Source organism: Podarcis filfolensis, assembly GCF_964270895.1.
Source record: "Podarcis filfolensis genome assembly, chromosome: Z".
In the NCBI taxonomy this organism is placed as follows: Eukaryota; Metazoa; Chordata; class Lepidosauria; order Squamata; family Lacertidae; genus Podarcis; species Podarcis filfolensis.
Window position 1 is genome coordinate 251294 of NC_139617.1, and position 20598 is coordinate 271891.

The 20598-nt window shown below is 46.1% G+C and overlaps 2 protein-coding genes across 7 annotated transcripts; one reads left to right on the forward strand and one right to left on the reverse strand.

The window, feature by feature from the left end:
• Positions 1 to 1993: 1993 nt before the first annotated feature.
• On the forward strand, positions 1994 to 7954 carry LOC310754039 (ribose-phosphate pyrophosphokinase 1). 2 transcript variants are annotated; one of them, XM_083595477.1, is made up of 7 exons: positions 1994 to 2685; positions 4057 to 4240; positions 4523 to 4621; positions 5039 to 5163; positions 5611 to 5784; positions 6133 to 6292; positions 6832 to 7954. In XM_083595477.1, exons 1-7 carry the CDS (start codon positions 2564 to 2566, stop codon positions 6922 to 6924), a joined length of 957 nt encoding a protein of 318 aa, XP_083451603.1. In that variant the 5' UTR covers positions 1994 to 2563; the 3' UTR covers positions 6925 to 7954. The 2 variants fall into 2 exon arrangements, 1 of the variants encoding a protein (XP_083451603.1); XR_014543550.1 differs by having other exon boundaries at positions 2341 to 2685; positions 6090 to 6292.
• A 1313-nt stretch (positions 7955 to 9267) lies between these two features.
• Positions 9268 to 20404, reverse strand: LOC310754044 (myelin proteolipid protein-like). Of its 5 annotated transcripts, XM_083595484.1 has the most exons (10): positions 20053 to 20404; positions 16919 to 17030; positions 14180 to 14266; positions 12824 to 13010; positions 12286 to 12541; positions 11146 to 11314; positions 10512 to 10585; positions 10317 to 10382; positions 9453 to 10034; positions 9268 to 9398 (listed from the first exon to the last, which is right to left on the reverse strand). In XM_083595484.1, exons 2-9 carry the CDS (start codon positions 16920 to 16922, stop codon positions 9963 to 9965), a joined length of 915 nt encoding a protein of 304 aa, XP_083451610.1. In that variant the 5' UTR covers positions 16923 to 17030; positions 20053 to 20404; the 3' UTR covers positions 9268 to 9398; positions 9453 to 9962. The 5 variants fall into 5 exon arrangements, with proteins under 5 accessions (XP_083451610.1, XP_083451612.1, XP_083451609.1 ...); XM_083595486.1 differs by lacking the exon at positions 20053 to 20404 and having other exon boundaries at positions 12385 to 12541; positions 16919 to 18400; XM_083595483.1 differs by lacking the exon at positions 20053 to 20404 and having other exon boundaries at positions 16919 to 18388.
• Between the last annotated feature and the right edge of the window lie 194 nt (positions 20405 to 20598).

Consider the following 20598-nt stretch of genomic DNA (forward strand, 5'->3'; position numbering starts at 1 on the left):
TGACTCTTATTTTTTTATGAAATTTGGGGAAAATAAATAATAATATAAACATAAAAATGTAACAACAACAATATGCACCAATATCCAGGATCCATTTTATTGTTTGTACTAGCCCATCTGAGAGGATTACCTGAAAATAATCATGAAAATTCTTCCTTGATTTATTTCTTTATGAAATGGGTGGGATATAAATAATACAGATCTGGAACGCCATGGAGTTTGGACATTTTGGCTCCTGAATTTAACAACAACAACAAAAATTATTATTTGTCCTGTGTTGCCCCAAAACCATCATATTTCTTCCTTGATTTATGTTTTATTTCTTTATGAAATAGGTGGGATAGAAATAACAGCAATAATCATATAATCATATAATACAAATACTGATAATAATAAAAATGCTAATAATCACTAATAATGATGAGATACAATGAAACAATAACATTAAATTAAAAAATAAAGGAAATCACCCAAGATTAGAGAAGGAAGGCCTGGGGAAAAAACTTTTTTTTCCGTGTTGCCCCCCAAAGCTGTCCCCCCCAGGGGAATTGGAAAAAAACAGTTTGACATAGTTTGAATATCCCCCTCCCCATTTATAGAAAAAACAGCTTTAAAAAAAAAAGGGGGGGAAACCTGGTTTCCTGCAGGCCTTCCCATCCCTACCCAAGATCTCTGGGCGGTTTGGGAAAGCTTCCGAGAATTGGAGCCAGGAGTTCTGCAGGCTCAGGTTTAGAGATGGGAAGGCCTGGGGAAATTGGGTGGGAGGGGACAGGTTGGGGGGGTGGGTTATGGTGGGGTTTTTTAAGCCTTTGCCCCCTGGAAAAAATGTGGGGGGGACCCAGCCCGATGGGCGTTGTATAACTAATAGCATTATTATTATTATTAGGGATAGGAGTTAGGGATAGGGATTGGATAGGGTTATTTATTATTATTATTATTATTATTCTATTGGGAGCCGCCCAGATGGGCAGTGTATACGTACACAAATTATATGTGTGTGTGTGTGTGTGTGTGTGTATATATATATACGATATCAATCCATTTATTTTGAACAAAGGAAACCATAATTATAATCATTGTTGCTGGAAATGTAATCGGAAGGGAGGTTTTATGTTTTATCATGTTTTAGATATTCTCTTGGGAGCCGCCCAGAGTGGCTGGGGAAACCTGGCCAGAAGGGCGGGGATATAAGTAATAAATAAATAAATAAAATATTGATACCTGCTCATCTGGCAATGTTTCCCCAGCTACTCTGGGAGGCTCCAAACAGAATAATAATAATAATAATGATAACCCTATCCCTAATAAGAATAACAACAACCCTATCCCTAACTCTAACCCTTATCCCTAACCCTAATAATAATCTCAAGTTTAGAGATGGGAAGGCCTGGAAAAAACCTGGTTTTTTTATTATTATTATTATTATTATTATTATTATTTAATAATAACAACAACAACAACCCTATCTCTAATTCCTATCCCTAATTCCTATCTCTAACCCTCATGCCTAACCCTAACAATTATTATTATTATTATTAATAATAATAATAATAACTCAATTGGTTACAAAATGACAAGGCTCTATCCGATATTGCAAGTTCCTTTCGCTGCTTCTCACGTTAACTGGCGCTGCGCAGGGGTCCTGCAGAAGAACTAAGGAATGTCAAGGGATCGCTATAGATTATTATTATAAATGAATGAATGAATGAATAAATAAATAAATAAATAAAAGGTTGGGAATTAAGGCGCTGGTGAGGTTTATTCCTCCGTTATTTTCCCGGAAAATAACTTTCCCATCCAGGAAAGTCTCCCCAAGAAATGGAAGCTGAGCGCTTTGCAACTGACCGGTTGGATTGCTGCCTGCCTCGTTTACAGAGTCCGCACGTGCGCACACGGGCCCCTCGAAGCCGCGCAGGGCGGCAGCTTCTGCCCTTCGACTCTCGTCGACCAATCACGCGCCTCCTCCGGCAGCGCAAGCGCAAACTTGCACTGGATACTCCTGCACAGGCTCTGCACAGGCGTCCGTCGCCGGTGGGGGCGTGTCTCGCTCGCTGAAGAGGCGCGCGTTGCCTGGCGACCCATTGAGGAGACTCCGTTTCAAGGAGCCGTGTGCGCAGACGTGCTTTTTTAGCGGAGGGGCGTGTTTTGCCCTCTGCGCACGCGCCTCCCGGCCCTTTTCACCGCCTCTTTTCACCCTCGCGAAAGCGGGCCCGTGTCTGCTTCTGCGCAGGCGCGCCTCTCCAAAGTGGGCCTGTCTCAGCATTCACGCAAGCGCCCCTCGCTCGAGTGGGTGTGCCTTTGGCGAGCCGCGCCTGCGCGCGCCGCCCGAGGTGATATAAAGGCCCGCTCCCAAGATGGCGGCGCAGTGCGGCTCCGTCGTCTGAGGCGGCGGGCGCGGCCTGCGCTCCCGGACGCGTTCCTCGGCCTGCTGGAGCGGCGCGAGGCGGCCGAGGGCGAGCGGCGAGCCGCCCGCGGCGGGCCTGTCCCCGGGGTGGAGGTGGGCGAGGCCTCGACGTCGCGCTCGGGCACGTCGTTCTCGCCGGCGGCTTCGCTGGCCAGCAGGATGCCCAACATCAAGCTCTTCAGCGGCTCCTCGCACCAGGACCTGTCGCAGAGGATCGCCGACCGGCTGGGCCTGGAGCTGGGCAAGGTGGTCACCAAGAAGTTCTCCAACCAGGAGACGTGGTAGGTTGTGCGCATGCTTGGCCGCCGCGGGGTAACCTGGGAAGGGTAGTTCCATGCTGGGTGCGAGGGACGTGATGGGTTTGGCGCATGCGCGGCCGCGGGGCAGGCTGGGAAGGGTAGATCTCCGAGACGAGCGAGCCAATGAGTCTGAGGGAAGCGCTCGGGGAATGATGGGAGGTGTAGTTCACGCAAGGGACGTGGTAGGTTGGGCGTATGCGTGGTCGCGGAACAGCCTGGGAAGGGTAGTTTTCCAAGGCCACGGAGCCATTGGGTCTGAGGGGAGTGCGCGGGGCAGGCTGGGAGCTGTAGTTCCTCCAGGCTGGATGTAATGCTCCGTCTCTAGGGGACTGGGGGCATGTCCGCAACTGTAGTTCTCCAAGCAGGAGATGGGGGCAGCACTCTGGGAGCTGTAGTTTTCCATGAAAGACACGGGGTCACTGGGAATGGTAGTTCTGCAAGCAGGAGACAAGGCAGCACTCTGGGAACTGTAGTTTTCCATGAAAGAAATGCGGAGCACCACTATGAGAACTGTAGTTTTCCATGACAGATGGGCATCACTGTGGGAACTGTAGTTTTCTGCAGGGTGGATTTGATTTAAAACAAATCGATTTAAATTGATTTAAATCAGTAAGACCTGATTTAAATCATTTTTTAACAGAAAGACTCATTCTTGCTTGCATAATTTTCCTATTGACAACCAGATTAAGTTTTCCATTTAGGAATGATACATTTTCAGAGTCGTTTTTACAGTTATATCAAAAATGACTGATTTGGTTCTACTCTTAGAAATAAACTGACAGATAATTATGAAATTCTGGTGAGTTATATTAAGTTAACGGTTTCTATTGGACAACTTGATTGATTGGAAGGAGAAAAATAATTGTTTCCTTAATAACAATCTAAACCATTTATTTCACTAAAACAATAACATGATAGTATATGGATCCCTGTTTGTTAACTGATGTGATTTAAAAAAGACTGTGTTTTAGCACACATGATAAACTTATTTCCTGATATTATATTATATTATTATTATTATTATTATTCCTAATCCCTATCCCCAAAGTCCTATTGTTACTTCTAACCCTTATCCTTAACCACCACCACCACCACCACAACAACAATTATAGGCTACAACTGAACCGGTTTCAAAATAACAGTCAAAATAATAAATCCTAATTTTCTGCTGAATAGCCTTTGGACTGGAATGTACTTTAAAAAGAAAATATTTAGAAAGCATTTTTTTAAAAAAAGCCAATTTAAATCAAAATCATCCAATTTGAATCGAAAATATCCCTTTTAAATGGAAAATATCCAATTTAAATCGGAAAAAAATCTATTTAAATCGGGGGGGAAATGCAATCTCTGCAGCGTGGAGATCGGCGAGAGCGTGCGCGGCGAGGACGTCTACATTGTCCAGAGCGGCTGCGGCGAGATCAACGACCACCTGATGGAGCTGCTGATCATGATCAACGCCTGCAAGATCGCGTCGGCCAGCCGAGTGACAGCCGTCATTCCCTGCTTTCCCTACGCCCGGCAGGACAAGAAGGACAAGGTTTCCGGGGGAAGGGATTAATGGCACACTTGGGAGGGGGGGAAGTTGCTGGGTTGACTGGACTGAGGGCGGCGATGTCCTGGTCTTGCTAGTTAGGCTGGGTTATAGGTGGAATGAATTGGAGACCTGCCTGCTAGGCATTCTGGGAAGTGGAGTCTTTCGAGCTAGGCATGCTGGGAGTTGGAGTATTGCTAGCTACTCTGGGTTATGGGTGGGAACCTGCCTGCTAAGCAGGATGGGAGTTGTAGCACAGCACCCGATTCAGCCCCCTTTCCATTGCAGAGCCGGGCGCCCATCTCTGCCAAGCTCGTCGCCAACATGCTCTCGGTGGCCGGCGCTGACCACATCATCACCATGGACCTGCATGCCTCTCAGATCCAGGTGGGGCCCCCAGGGCTGATCCTGTCCAGCCTGCATGGCCACGTGTGAACTTTCTGAATATTTTGACTATTTAACACTTACGTTAATAATGTTGTTTTAAATTTTAATATGTTCTGAAATATTTGAGCGCTTTTTTGGAGGGAAAAAGCGAGGCTTATATTCAGGTCAATATGGTACCATATTGGCCTGAATATAAGCCACCCTTTAACTTTTCACGGTTGGAATTTGGGGGGTGAGTCTTAGCCACTACAGTATTACTACGTTGACCATGTTATTATGGTCTGCTTTTTATGCCATTTTCCAACTGCTTTTATCAGATTAATAATAATGATAATGATTGGGAACCACCCAGAGTTGCTGGGGAAACCCAGCCAGACGGATGGGGTTATAAGTATATGTTTCTGCTTCCTGGCCCAGGGTTTCTTTGACATCCCCGTCGACAACCTGTATGCCGAGCCGGCTGTTCTGAAGTGGATCAAGGAGAACATCGCTGAGTGGAAGAACTGCACTATCGTTTCGCCAGACGCCGGGGGGGCCAAAAGGTGACCCCAGAATTTCCAAAAATTTCTCACAGGTCCCTTCTAGCTCTACCATTCGGGGATTCTGCGTTGAGATTCCTGCCTTACCGGGGGCTGGACTGGATGACGACCCCCCCCCCCCGGGGACCCTCCCAGCTGCTCCATCCTTTTAATCTCCCATTCTACTACTACTACTACTACTAGTAGTAGTAGTAGTAGTAGTAATAATAACAACAACAACTTATTACTTATACCCTGCTCTTCCTCTGCTCGTCAATATTTGTAGGATGCCAGCAAGGTTGAACCTATTGTAAAAAAGGGATTTTATTATTCCAAAAAAGGAAACCTCCTTCTGCTTGTCCATATTAAGAGGATGCCAGCAAGGCTGAACCTTTTCATAAAAAGGGATTTTAATAATTAAAAAAAGGATTTTAAATCAAGACATCTCAACCTAGAACCTCCTTCTCCCAGGGTGACATCAATCGCTGACCGCCTAAACGTCGACTTTGCCCTCATCCACAAGGAGCGCAAGAAGGCCAGCGAGGTAGACCGCATGGTCCTGGTGGGCGACGTCAAAGACCGGGCAGCCATCTTGGTGGATGACATGGCCGACACCTGCGGGACAATCTGCCACGCCGCGGACAAGTGAGTCTGATTTAAGTGGGGGGAAATCTGATTTAAATTTTTTAAAATCTGATTTAAAATTTTAAAAATCCAATTTAAGTGGGGGGAAGTCCAATTAATTTTTTTTTAAATCCAATTTAAAATTTAACAATCTGATTTAAATTTTTAAAAATCCAATTTAAAATTTAACAATCGATTTAAATGTTTAAAAAATCTGATTAAAATGTTTGAAAACAATCAGATTTAAATTTTTAAAATTAGATTATTATTATTGTTGTTATTATTATTTCAAAAAATCATTGATTTTTACCCATCCTGCTTGGAAGGCAACCCCTGTGGTCATCCAGCCCAACCCGCTTTCCCCCGCAGGCTCCTCTCGGCGGGTGCCACCCGGGTCTACGCCATCCTGACGCACGGCATCTTCTCCGGCCCGGCCATCTCCCGGATTAACAGTGCAGGGTTTGAGGCCGTCGTTGTCACCAACACCATCCCGCAGGAGGAGAAGATGAAGCACTGCCCCAAAATCCAGGTAGGGGGGATTATTATTGTTATTGTTATTATCTCTGTGACACGTTTCTGATCGTTCTCACACCTTCCATCGTCATCTATTATTAATAATATTAATATTATTATTATCATCTCTCTGGCACATTTCTGATCATTCTCACATCTTCCACTGTCATATTATTATTATTATTATTATTATTATTATTATTATTATTATTATCTCTATGGCCTGTCCCAGATTATTTGGCCCCTTCCTCGCTCCACCTCGCCGCATCGCATTTCTATTCTTTGTCTATCGTCTTGTTGTTTTATTGTGATGGCAGAGTGCTGGCACACATCCAGATTCAGTCATTCACAGCTTGACTGGCAGGTGAAGATTGATTGATTGATTGATTGATTCATTCATTCATTCATTCATTCAAAGCTTGACTGGCAGGTGAAGATTTATTCATTCATTCATCTTGTTTTATTGCTATGGCCAAGGGCTGACGCAAATACTAATTCATTCATATAACTCCTGGTGCCCAGTTAACCCTGCCTCTCCCTCTCTTTCCCCCCTAGGTGATTGACATCTCCATGATCCTGGCTGAAGCTATCCGCCGCACCCACAACGGCGAGTCCGTCTCCTACCTGTTTAGCCACGTCCCGCTATAGTTCCTGACCCTGGCGCATAAATTCCCTTTGGGGAAAAACAGTCCTCTGTGCATGTACAGAGTGCTGAGTTGGCTTTATCCCACGATTCCCCCTTTTTCAGTTTGGGGCGCTGGTGGGTGGGAATTCTAGCGCGGGTCTAATTTGGGGCTCATTCTATCCACTCGTTTCTCTGGTCCTTTCACTTCCCGAAATCCTTTCAATTGGGGGTGCCTGGCGGCCGGAATTTAAAACACAATTTAAAATGGGGTATTTATTGTTCATATCCGATGGGGCAATCCAATTACTTGGTGTCAGCGCTACAATTCCCTGCCCCTTGATTTGGTGTTTTAAAGCTATCACTCCCAGCCCCAAATCCCATTCGTTCCCCTCTTTTCTCGTACCCCATGCTAGTTTCCTTCCCCAGAAAAAAACAACTTTTTGGAGGAATCGGGGCGCCTGGTGTTGGTGCTAGAATTCCCCCAGGTGCCCAGTGGTGCCACAACTCTCCTAAACCCCATTCATTTCGTTCTGTCTCCTATCGCCCCCCCCCCCCCAATACACTAAATTTTGAGCTTGGATGCAGGTGCCCGGCGGCACTACAACTCCCCTAAACCCCATTCAAAAATACACTTAATTTTGAGCTTGGATTCCCTGTCTTCGCGTCTATTCATTTCATCTGATCTCAACTTTTGATTCCCATTATTCCCCTCCACCCCCCCAAAAAAATAACCCCAATTTTTTTGGATTCTGGTCTCAGATCCCGGGTGGCAGTATGGGAATTCTAGCGTGCTTTAAATGAAAAAAATATTAACCTGCGGGTTAATATAGGATGTGTCCTGTTCATTTCAGAGGGGGGAATTGCTGCTATAGTTCTACCCACTCAGTGGGTTCTACCCACTCAGAAAAAATCCTGTTTATTTCAACCCTTAGCCATTTGGGCGCACTGTTGGGAATTATAGACTCCTGAAGCTCCTGTTCCCCACCTCCACTTCCAGGTTCAACTCCTGATGATGGACGAATGAATAATAAACTCTTATTTAAAAGTCCAAAATCTCCTCTATTGCTTCATTTTCAGGGGGTGGATCGCAGCTTGGCATGCTGCGAGTTGTAGTTTCTTCCTCTTCTACGATTTACTTGAGATAGGGAAGCTCTTTATATTTGATGAGTTATTGTATTCATGAGACCTTCGGGTATAGGGCGGTATAGAAATAATATAATATAATATAATACAATAAAATATAAAAAATATAAAATAAAAGTATTTTGCTGGAAGCCAGATAGAGTCGGACGGGGCTCCAGTGCCATTTTCCATGATGATGATGATGAGGAGGAGGAGGAGGAGGATGATAATAATAATTATTTTATTTCTGTTCTGTTGAAAGCCGCCCAGACTACTACTATCACTACTACTACTACTACTACTACTACTACTACTATTATTAGGGATAGGGCTGTTGTTATTATTACTATTATTATTATTATTTTATTGGAAGTGGCTGGACTGCATGACACTCAGGGGCCCTAAAAATGTCATGGGACAGATTGGGCTGTCCCTATTTCCACCATAGAAAAGAAGGGTGGGGGCCAATTCTCTAAAAATTATTAATAATAATTTTATTTCTGTTCTGTTGAAAGCCGCCCAGAGTAGCTGGGGAAACCCAGCCAGATGGGTGGTGTATAAAGAATAAAAGTTGTTATCATTATCATCATCATCATCCCTGTTGTTGGAAATGTACCGGTAATTGGAATGAAGGTTGATTTCATGAGGAATATTTTAAAACACACAGAGAGAAACAGAGACAGACACAGATGGATCATAATACATATATAAAAATATAAATACGGATATATACCGTATTTTTCGCTCCCTTTAAAGGGAGCACGGCTCTTGTGGGCTTTTCCCGGAGGTGGGGGAAGGGACTGAGGGGCTAAGCCAGAAGCTAGAACAGCAAGAGGGAGCGCTGCGCAGCGCTCCCTTTCGCTGTTCTGGCTTCTGGGGTAACCGCGCAGCCTGCATTCGCTCCATAAGACACACACACATTTCCCCTTACTTTTTAGGAGGGAAAAGGTGTGTCTTATAGAGCAAAAAATACGGTATATCAGTATGATTTTCCTCCCTTTATTTCGAACCAAGGAAAGCAGAATTGTAATATCCTTGTTTCCGGAAATGTAATCATTGCATTTTCTTTGTTGCGTTTGACAGATTGTTGGATCGGTACCGTATTGGCCTGAATATAAGCCACACTTTTAACTTTTTCCAGTCAGAATTTGGGGGAAAAGGGAGGCTTTTATTTAAGGCAATATGATAGTTTCGTCCCATTTCCCCACTGAAACAAAGTGAAGCATTAAAAAACCGACAAGCTCTTCTCGTGAAATTCACCCTTCGTTTTTATTTCAGTATTATCCTTCGTTATTTGTCCTTCGTTATTTATTTTCGACATTATCCTTCGTTATCTCAGCTTTCCGCACGCCGTGTTAAGAACAGTCGGTTTTCACTTTATATATATATATATATATATATATATATATATACACACACACACACACACACACACACACACACACATGTATGTTTTTATTAGCCTCTTACAAAAAAATGGTGTCATCCCATTGAATGATTTCCCGTTTGGAGCATAAAACTGCAATTATTTTTTTCCAAAAAAAGGACTTTCTTTTGGGGATCTTCAAGGGGCTGGAGTGATTTTTCCTCCGAAAAGCAGGACTAACAGGTTGGAGGACCTCCTCTCTCTCGCTCCGACATCGGTTTCCTGCGCCGACGAAATCCCCGGACTGGGAATAATCCCATTTTTGGGTCCGGCTGGGTCGAGTGAGATCATAGAATCATGGTTGCTTTTGAAAAGGGACCCCGGGGTCATCTAGTCCAACCCCGGCAAATGGGGATGAGCCGATTGGCTGGCGGGCAGTTAGAGCAGGAGGTCGGCAGCCGCCTGGTTAGAGCCTTGCGGTTAGAAGACCAGTCCAGGGTGCAAATAATACCAATTGTTATTATTATTATGAAGAGGGAGGGAGGGAGTCTCTCGGCCTGGGCGGGTGCCAGGTTAGAATTTTGTTCCCCGGCCCATCAGCCTCAGGACGGCGAAGTTGTAGGTGGCCGCAATGATGAACGTCACCTACGAAGGAAGGGGAACAGAAGCAGAATTGCTAAAACCCATTCCTCCTGGTTCCCCTGATATCTCAGCAGTTTTGAAGACCATCAACCATGGTCTGCTGCCCATTCCTCCTGGTTTCCCTGACAGCTCGGCAGGTCTCCTCCCAGGACCATTGGAAGGAGTCAGCAGCTGAGTCCTGCTGATTTTCTAGGGTTCTGCTGGAGACCTCCATCCCATCCTTTGCCCCACGTGTGGTTTAAACCCTCCACCCAGAGATGAAGAGTTGTGGGAAGCTGTCCTTACCAGAGCCACCAAGGTGATTGCCGCTCCCACAAAGGCCGCGATGAACAGGTGGAACGTCATCTGGAACTGTAGGATGAGGAGAAGAGGGAGGACGAGGAGGAGGAGAATGGGTCACCCATTGAAGGAACTCAACGTAGAAACAGAATGGTAGAAAGGAACATGAAAGTTCTCTAGTCTTGACCACTGAGAACTCACCTCGGATGTCTTGCAGATGGAGAGAAGGCTCTGGCCACACACTCTTCCCGGGGAGGCATTCCATGGCAGGACACCTGTGGTGGGGCACCAAAACACACAACAGTTGAGAGCTGAAGGGCCACCTCACCCCACCTCCTTGGCCCCTCTTGAAATGTGAAGATGGAGGCCCACCAAGACCCTGAGAACATCCTCCCAGATCCTGATAACAAGTTGGTGTTCTACAAAGACCCTGAGCCCACCATCAGGGTCCATAGGATTCTCCCTAAAGGCAGGACCTGACCTGTCCCCCCCTTGAAAATCCCTTGGGTTGACTCATGTGACGTTGGAGGACCACCAAGCCTCCTGAGTTCCTTCTCCAAGGTCCTGATGGCAAGCTGCTGGTCTACCAAGACTCCAAGATCCTTCCTGACCTTCATCCCTCTGGAAATTCATTGGGTGAGACTCGTGGGAAGATGGGGCTCCCCCAGGACCTTGAGATTCTCTCAGGTCCTGCTACCAACTTGGTGTTCCAACAAGACCTCAAGAACCTTCTCCGTGTCCTATTCCACCAGGACCTTGAGAACCTTCTTCCTGGGAGACCCCTCATGAAATTCTTCCTCCCCAAGGTGGCCCAGGAAACTAGGTTCTTCCTCACCATACATCCGGGCGTCTGTGCAGAGGTTCCCGATGCCGGCGGCCGTCTTGGTGGGGTTGGCGATGGAATTACAGGTGGTCCAGGCCGTGAAGTAGACATAGACGGGGACGGCCGAGCAGGCGAGGACCAGGAGCCAGAGGACGGTCAGGACATAGGTGATGCCCACGAACTGAAAGGAGGGAGAAGAAACGAGAGTCAGTGATTCGCCAGGAGCTTCCGGAGGACGGGGCATGAGACTGGAGACCTTTGGGACCTGAGGAACTCCCAGCCACTTGGACCTTTCCTCCAGATATTCCCACAAGGATGATCCATTAAAATCCTATTTTCAGGGGCGGATTATATTTGGGTAATTCTCAGGTGAAGATGGAGACCTCCTATTCCATCTCTTAAAATGGAAATAGAGACCTCCTATTCTATCCCCTAAAATGAAAACAGAAACCTCTTCCATCCCACAAATATTTATCTGATTAAAACAGGGATCTCCTATTCCATCACCCAAATATTTTATCTAATGAAATAGGGATCTTCTATTCCATCCCACAAATTCCATCCATCTATTCCATCCCACAAGTATTAATCTGATTAAAATACAGACCGCCTATTCTGTCCCATAAAATGAAAATAGCGACCTCTTCTTCCACCCCTCATACGTCAAATCTGGGACTGGGAAAGCAGGAATACTCGGACGGCCCGGGATTGGGGGGGGGGGGCTCCATAGGCACAGCAGGTGGTTTTCTGATGGCACCATGTGTCACAAGTGCGAGTCCCTTGGTGCCAGGAGCGTCCTTCCGGGATGGAGGCCCAAAGGCAGGAAGGGTTAAAAGTGCCCTGCTGGATTCCTTAGACGTGGAATTTCCTCTTTTTTGGCCAAGAACCTTGGAACTAGTAAGTAAAGCCATTCCCAATTACTGCACCTAGAATCAAGCAGAGGAAGGTTTCCATTTTGGAAGGATAAAATCCTTTCTTTACAGAAAGGATCAGCCTTGCTGCCTCCTCTTAATATGGACAACCAGAGGAAGGAAGGACAAGACTTATGCAATATATCCTGGTCATACTCTCCTTAACGCCCCCCACCGTCAGCAGTCTCATGCCCCGGGTTCGAACGGCAGCAGCGCTGGGTGCGAAAGAGGAGAAGATCACCTTATCAGGATGGCCCAGCCATTTTCCCACACAGTGACACACCAGCTCCCAGGAGCGGCCGGGCCGGTGTCCTCGGGGCCCCCTCCCCTTGTGGCCTACCGTGGCGCCCAGGCCCTTGCCGCAGACGGTGGCCCGGTAGTCGCCGAAGACCTGCCGGACAGCGCCAGTGGTGTAGAAGCCTTCAGCCAGCAGGAGGGCACCAAAGAGGAAGAAGAAGCCGGCCACCCCATAGATGGCGTACTGGAAATCGTGGATCCTGTGGGGGAGAAAAGAGAGGGGGGCCGTCGGTACAGTGGGGGCACCCCGAGGGTCATCCAGTCTGACCCCCCACCAGAGCTAGGAGGGATATACGGTTGAAAAAGGACTGCAGAATATTATTCTGATAGAAGATGGATTGTGTGATCGCGGTTTAACTTGATGTGGACATGCAGTGAAAATCCCGGATTGCAGAATATGAATGGGAGAATGTATCGGTAAATGAACAGGGGAACGGACGAGGGAACGAAGGCGAAGAAAAGGAACGTCGGGAGGTGCTTACACATCGACTAGGTACTCGTAATCCTGGTAGTTTTTGGAGAAGTAGGTCTCGATCAGGTGCTCGGTGCCGGTCAGGGCTTCGTGGCCACAGCCGCAGAAGAGCGCCACCCCCAGGAAGCACAGGGCCGTGGCCACCAGCGAGGCGAAGGGCGCCCCCACCAGGCAGCGGGCACAGCACTCTAATAGACCTGTAAGGGGGCGGGAAGAAGGAAGGAGAGAAGGATAGAAACCTATTGAGGAAGAGTTGCCTAACCCCTATCCCTATCGCTATCATCCAGTCCAGCTAGGCAGGAATCTCAGCGTCGAATTATCGGCGGCACCAGTGCCAGATTTATGTCTAAGCTCAACAAGCCGTAGCTTGGCGCGCCCCCTCTCTTGGGGGTCCTCCAAAAAATTCAAAGGGGGGAAAAACCTGGATGTACATTTCCAAAAGAGAAGATAAAAAACAAATAAAACCGACATACAGCAACCATGTTTTGTGTTGTGTAGGCTCCTATGATGTAAGTCATAGGCCCCGCCTGCTCGCCTGCTCGCCTGCTCCTCAAACTATCACTGCTTTGCTCATTTCTATATATAGGGTGCCGACATTCTGCATGGACTGGTTGTCTGGCAACGTGTGCAAATGGCTTGAGATACCCATGAGTTCCATCAATTACCAAATAGCATTTATTCAACACAAAAAAAACAGTAGCAATTTGTTGTGGACAAAGGACAGCTGGACATATAAAGGGCCCTGTTACCTTCAGGAGCTGAGGGCCGCATCAAACCTCAATCCCCTGAAACGCATTCACCGGACCTTGGAATCGGTAAGGAAAGTCTTTTCCACTTGCTTCGCAGCAAGGTGGATTTGATTTGAAATCAAATCAATTTCAGTCACGATTTAAATCACAATTTAAATCACTAGTCAGTAAGACTTGATTGAAATCCTTTTTTTACAGGAAGGGTTCAGTCTTTCTGGCATCCTCTGAATATTGACCACCAGAGGAAGGTTTCCTTTTAGGAATCATAAATTCGTTTTTACACGTCCATCAAAAATGACTGATTTTATTCTATTATTAGAAATACATAGACTGATAATGATGAAATTCTGGTGAGGTTTAAGAAATTCTATTGGGACCACTTTTCTGCTGCATTTGATTGGAAGGAGAAAAACCATCATAACAATTTAAACCATTTATTTCACTAAAACAATAACATGATAGCATATGTATCCACATTAAATGATGTGGTTAAACAATATTATTATTATTATTATTATTCAGTCCCACCCCAGAAAGGCGGGAATCTCAACGTGGCATCGGAGGGCAACCCAGCCCTGCTAGGCAGGCTCTGGGTTTCTCAGGCTTCAGATGGCTACCTGGAGAACCGGCTCGGGGAACTGGATCCGGGTTCGAGTTCTGCGGAGCCGTGGTTGGTTGGGGTTCAGGCCCGCCGCTAACATTATCTACATTGCGAAAAATACAAGGGTCAGCAGGATGGGCAGGCCTCCCTGCGGCTCCTTCCTCTCCCCTAATAATAATAATAATAATAATAATAATAATAATAATAATAATAATTTGTTATTTATACCCCACCCATCTGGCTGGGTTTCCTGGAATGCTGAGACCCTGCCGCCCCAAGGGTCGTTGAATTGGCAGGAATTTCAAAATAGGAGCAGAAATCTGGATTTGACTCCGAGGGTCAATTGGTCCAATGTTCTGCTTTATCTCTGCTGGGAACAAGCAGCTCTGAGATGCCAGAAACAGTGTCAGGTTTGGATTCGAACACTCAGCTCATCCTCAATTGTCCATTGTCCTTGGGACAATGGAGCCTTGATCTCTCCATCCCACATTGCCCCCCATCCCACCCCAGGGATGGTGAGGAATGGTTCAGTTAGAGTCCTGGGAAGAGGGCCCCGGGTTCACATCCCCGAGACCTACCCGGCCAGGTGAAAATAGGGACCTCCCAAATTCTATCCCCCCAATCTTTCGCTGGTGAAAAGACAGACCTCCCGTTCTATCCTCTAAAATGAAAATATAGAACTATTCCATCCCCTAAAATGGAAATAGAGACATCCTATTCCATCCCCTAAAATCAATATTTTTTTTAATGATTTACTGGTTTTAAAACTGTATAAGAGAAATAATCAAGAAATGCAAAAGACAAGATAGATATTTTTTTAAAATCCTACATTTCTGAATGGATACTTGTTTTGTACATTAATTAACGTGACCTTCGATCTTCCCATTATGTTCCCGAATTAGGTTCTTTAAATATGCACAACTTTATTTCCTCTCCTTTTATTTCACCTTATATCAAACCTTATTTGATAAGGTTCTCCTTTTTACAAACAGCTCAGTCGAAACCTGATATTTTGAACATGTTCTTTTAAGCAGACTCTGTATTTTTCCCATTCTCTGGTAAATTTTTTGTCTGTCACCTTGCTGATAGTCTCGCTAGTTCAACATCCTCTCTTAATTTATTTAAATTTATTTATTTAGTTAGTTAGTTAGTTAGTTAGTTAGTTTATTTGTTTAATTGATTTTGCTAGCCTGATTTGATTGTGATATCCTCTCCCTTCCCACCTTTTGCGATTAAAATCTTGGCAGCAACTCTTCATAAAAACTCTCTTAAACTTTTTTTAATTTCTGCCAGGAATTATGGGAAACAAAATTCCCTAAAATGAAAATATGGAACAAGAGGTCTCTATTTTCATTTTAGGGGATTCTCACTAGAGAAATATTCGGGGGATAGAATTGGGGGTCTTTATTTTCATCCTGCCAGGAAGGTTTTGAGGATTCGAACCAGAGCCCTCTTTCCAGGACTCTAACTGGACCATTCCTCGCCTCTTCATCTCCGGGGTGGGATGGATGGAGGGGATGTGGGAGGAAGCAGAGCACAGAGATAAAAAGGCTCCTATTGTCCCGAAGACAATGGACAATGAGGGATGGGCTGTGAGTTTGAAACAATGCTCTCCTTCATGCTGCCTCCCAGAGAGTGGTCCCGGCTGGTACAGAAAACACCAGAACTGAAAGGGATCCCAGCGGTCATCCAGTCTGACCCGGGAATCTCAGGGCAGTTTTGTGAAAAGAAACGTGGGTCGTTAGGATTTTCGGGGGCCCATTAATGGACAGCTTTATTTCACAGGAGCATTGTTTTTTTACTCTGTATATATGGCACAGATTAGTCATATATGGCACAGATGAGAAGGCCTGGGATAAAACCAGGAAAATTGGAAATAAAAACCAGTTTGATAGTTTTAATATTCCACACTCTTTTTCCCCTTCAGTTTTTCAGGGAGGATGTGGCTTTGGGGAGAAAAGGGGAAAAAACGGGTTCCCCCCAATTTTCCGGGTTTTCCCCAGGCCTGGGTGAATCTCAGAGTCCCTTTGACTGCCGAGCCGATCTCCTGGGTCCTATTCCCTCTGGCTGGCTACAGCTCCAACTCTCTGGCTGTGTAGCAGTTGGTGTCCTGGGTTCGAACGCTTCCCTTCTCAGCCGAGAGACCTACCTGGCCAGGTCGCTGTGAAAGGGAGGTGAGGAGCTGGAGGGATCTAGCCCACCTACCCAATATTTCTCTTGTGAGAATACAGACCTCCAATTCTACCCCCTAAAATGAAATTTTATTTTCTATACCCCAAATATTCCCCTTATTCTATCCCCCTTATTCTATCCCCCAAATATTTCTCTGGTGAAAACGGGGGGGGGGGGTCATTTTCTTCCATCCCTCCAGCATTTCTCTTGTGAAAATGCGGACCTGCTATTCTGTCCCCTAAAATGAAAATAGAGACCCCCAATTCTGTCCCCCAAATATTTCTCCAGTGAAAATACAGATCTCCTATTCCATCTCCTAAAATGAAAATACAGACCTCCTCTTCTATCCCCTAAAATGAAGATACAGACCCCCTTCTTCCAGCCCCCCAATATGTCTCCGGTGAAAATAGGGAGGTCCTCTTTCCCACCCCAGAAACACATCACTTTTCAGAGGTCTCAGGACAAGTGGGACAGTCTGGGGTGAGATCAGAACCCGGGACGGCTTCCCAAATCCCTGAGATCCGCCATGGCCAAATTAATGGGTGATGGAGATACTGATAAATTTTCCCCTGGTCCAACTCACCCATCGCCTTGGGGTTCAGGTGGAGTGCAACTGGTCTCTTCTTCAGCTAGGACAACCCGGTCTTCTTCTCCTCCTCCTCACTTCGCTGGATTTCTCTCTGCCCCCTCAGATCCTCCAAAGAAAAAGGGATCTGTTGTGTAGAGCCATGCCCCTTAAAGGAGAAGCCGGCCCTGTCTCCTCCTGCTCCTTCTCCTCCCTGTTAACTCTGAGATGGACAAGATCTGCTTGATGGAAAGTCCTAAGATCTGTGGGAGCTTGCACCTTTGGTGGAAAGTTCTGAGCTCAGGCTAGAGGACCCGTGGCTCACATTCTCTGTGGACCACCAACTTTTGCTAGCAGGGCAAAGGAGAAGGATCTCAGGGTCTTGGTAGACCCCTCCCCCCATCTTCACCTGAGTCCAACCCAAAGGATTTCAAAAGGAACAAAGGTCAGGTTCTGCCTTTATGGAGAATTAGGTGGACCAATAGAAGAATGGTGGACCTCAGGGTCTTGGTGGACCACCAGGTGGCCACCAGGATATGGGAGAAGGTTCTCAGGGGCTTGGTGGAGCTCCGTCTTCACATGAGTACAACTCAATGGATTTTAAGAGGGACAAAGGCCAGGTCCTGCATTTAGGGAGGTTCACATGGATTCTGAGGGTGGACTCAGGGTCTCGGTGGACCACCAACTTGCTAGCAGGGCAAAGAGAAAGGTTCTCAGGGTCTTGGTGGTCCTCCATCTTCACCTGAGTCCAACCCAATGGGTTTCAAGAGGGACTAAGGTCAGGTTCTGCCTTTATGGAGAATCAAGTGGAGCAACAGAAGGGTGGTTGACATCTGGGTCTGGGTCTTGGTGGACTGCCAGCCTCACATCAGTCTCACCAATTGAATTTCAAGAAGGAGGAAGGTCAGGGTCTGCACTGAGGTAGGAGTTACCAGATCTAAGATAGGGGACACCTGGTTTTCTAGAAAAACAGTGAAGAATCTGCCCTGCTCACCACAATTTCATTTTGATCGGTCGATGTCTTCCTAAGAGCAGAAGTAAATAAGTTACTATTCCAGAAATGAATTTCCCAGATTGGTCAGTAGGAAGGTGATGCCAGCATGGCCGAGTCTTTGCGTAATGAAAAAAAAGGATTTGTCAATAGGAAGGTGGAACTGGGATGGCTTCTTTAAATCAGAGACTTCTCCAGGAAATATGGATACCTGAAGGGATCTCGCCTACCTCAGAGGAAAATAGTGCTTCTATCTGGGCCAATATATTCTTCTATTGGAGAACCGCCTTGACCAAAGGAGTCATGGGCTTTGAAGACGCTTGAACTCGGGACGTGAGGGAGAAACGGGCGAAGAGGAAGGAACCTTCACTGGGAAATTCCATTGTGGAAGGAGGTGCGGATCCAGAACTGGCCTCCACAGTCCCTTACGGAATCACCATTAAAGGGAGGAGGAGGAGGAGAAGAAGAAGATTCTATTCTTCTATATCCTATCCTTCCACCCTCCCCAGTTTGGCCCAGTTCCCCCAGCAGGTGCTGCGAGGGATGCCTTTGGCCCTCTATGGCCTCCTTCAGGATTCGGGGGCCGCCTGGCAGGGCCGGCGCGGAGAGGAGCTGGCTGGCGGAGCTGCCCAGTGGGAAAAACAAGACCCTCTTTGTCTATTCCCAACAATGGAGAATGGAGAACATCCGAACAATGAGGACCATAGATCCTCCAGCAGGAGGGCAGAGAGGTCTTTGTCCCTCGGCAAAGAAGGAGAGGCATTGTGGCGAGAAGGAAGGGACCCCTGATGGTAATCCAGACCAACCCCACTTCCAATGCTGCAAGGCGACGGTTCCTTCCCCCTCAGCCTCACTGGCATCCCCTATTTTAGAATGTATTCTTATTTTTACGTGTTTTATTATGTATTTTTTATTTTTTATATATTTCATTTTATTTTTTGTGTATTTTATCATGCATTTATTTGATTACATGTTTGAGAATGTATTATCATTTTTACATCTTTTATTGACTGACACCAGGACATGAACCTGGGGCGGGAATCTCAGGAATCTCAGCACATAAGCATGGAGCTGGAAGGTACACCCAGGGTCATCCAGACCAACCCCCCTTCCGACACTGATTTCTTCCCCCTTTTACACACAAAGGTTCAGCCTTGCTGGTATCCCCTTCATCTTGACAAACCTGGAAGACATAAACTGATAATGATGAAATGAGGGTGAGCAAGACAGGTTTGATTTAAACCCCATTGATTTAAATCCCCCTCTTTTTTGCAGAAGGATTCAGCCTTGCAATAATAATAATCATTAGAATTTATATAACCGGAGGTCTCAGGGCAGCTCACAAATCAATGCTTCATTTGTGACCTTCTCATCAGCTGAATTTTAAATGAATTTCATATTTTTGTTGGGGGGAAATCAAAACAAGAATGCGGAGTTGTATGCAGTCTGGACCTGTTGGGACTCCTAAGGGTCATCCAGTCTGACCCCCTGCAAGGCATTAATTTTTTTTTTTATAGATAGAATTGGGTGTGGCCATCTTTCAGCAGGAGTTCTATGATTCTCAAGTAGAAATACTAAAAATTTAAAAATAGGTTGTTACATGCCAACCCTTAAAAAATAAAATTAAAAAATGTTAAAATATATATTAAAAAATAAATTAAGAAATTATGAGCATATGAGGTTTAGCATCTTTAAAAAAACTTACTTTAAACATAGTGCATTGTGAATACAGGAATAAAATGGGGTTTGCGTCTGATACCCTAATGCTTTACTGGGAGTGGGGGGGACACTATTTTGTTGCAGAAAATGACAACAGATTTTAAATGGAAACGACCTAAATTTTTTTCCTAGGGGAAAAACACTATTTTGTTTAAAAGAGCGCTTTTGCCCTCGTCAAACATGGCGCCGCCGCCTTCACTCCCCCCTTTTCGCAATCACTTCTGTCCTTTTTTCCTTTCGTTGCTCCCGTGGTTTAATGGACCTTCGCCTGCCCTCGTCAAAGATGGCCGGGCCGCCTTCACCCATCCGCTACTACGACTCCTTTTGCCCTCACTTCCTCCCTCGCCTGCCAGAGTCTTTTTACCAGAGATGATAGGAGGTGAGGGCGACCATGAGCATGTGCAGAAGGCCCTGCCCAGGGGAAGCCCCTTCAGCCACTTACCCCAAAGTCCTTCTGCACCCCGCCCTTCTTCCCTCCAAAGGTCCTCCTTTTGGGGGAAGGAGCCTCCATGGCCCAGCGCAGTCGACCTTGGGACCGGCGCTCTGCACGCGCCAGAGGCTTCCCTGGAGGCTTCAGCTGGATGACTGGATCGTATCAACGAGTTGCAGGGATCCCATGGGTCAGTCATGCATAGGATAGCATTTTATCCTCTTGTCAATTGTGCCGTTTTCAATGGAAGAAGAAGAAGAGGAAGAAGATTTTTTTTCTGGGGGGACGCATACCCCCAAACATTTTGCGAATCTCAGTTTGGCCTCATGGAGTGGCAGTACAGTATTTCAACAGGAGTAGGAAAAGGAGAGTAGCCCTAATTTTTTTATTTTTTTTTTAAGAATGAAAGAAAAAAAGCACAAATAATAATAGTTCAACCCGCTGCACCGCACTATCCACGGACCGTCTGCCACTGATATTTATCGGCTTCTAGGATAAATGTCTCGCCTGCCCCTCGGGGTTCTTTCCAACTCTCCCATTCTATCCTCTCCTTCCTTG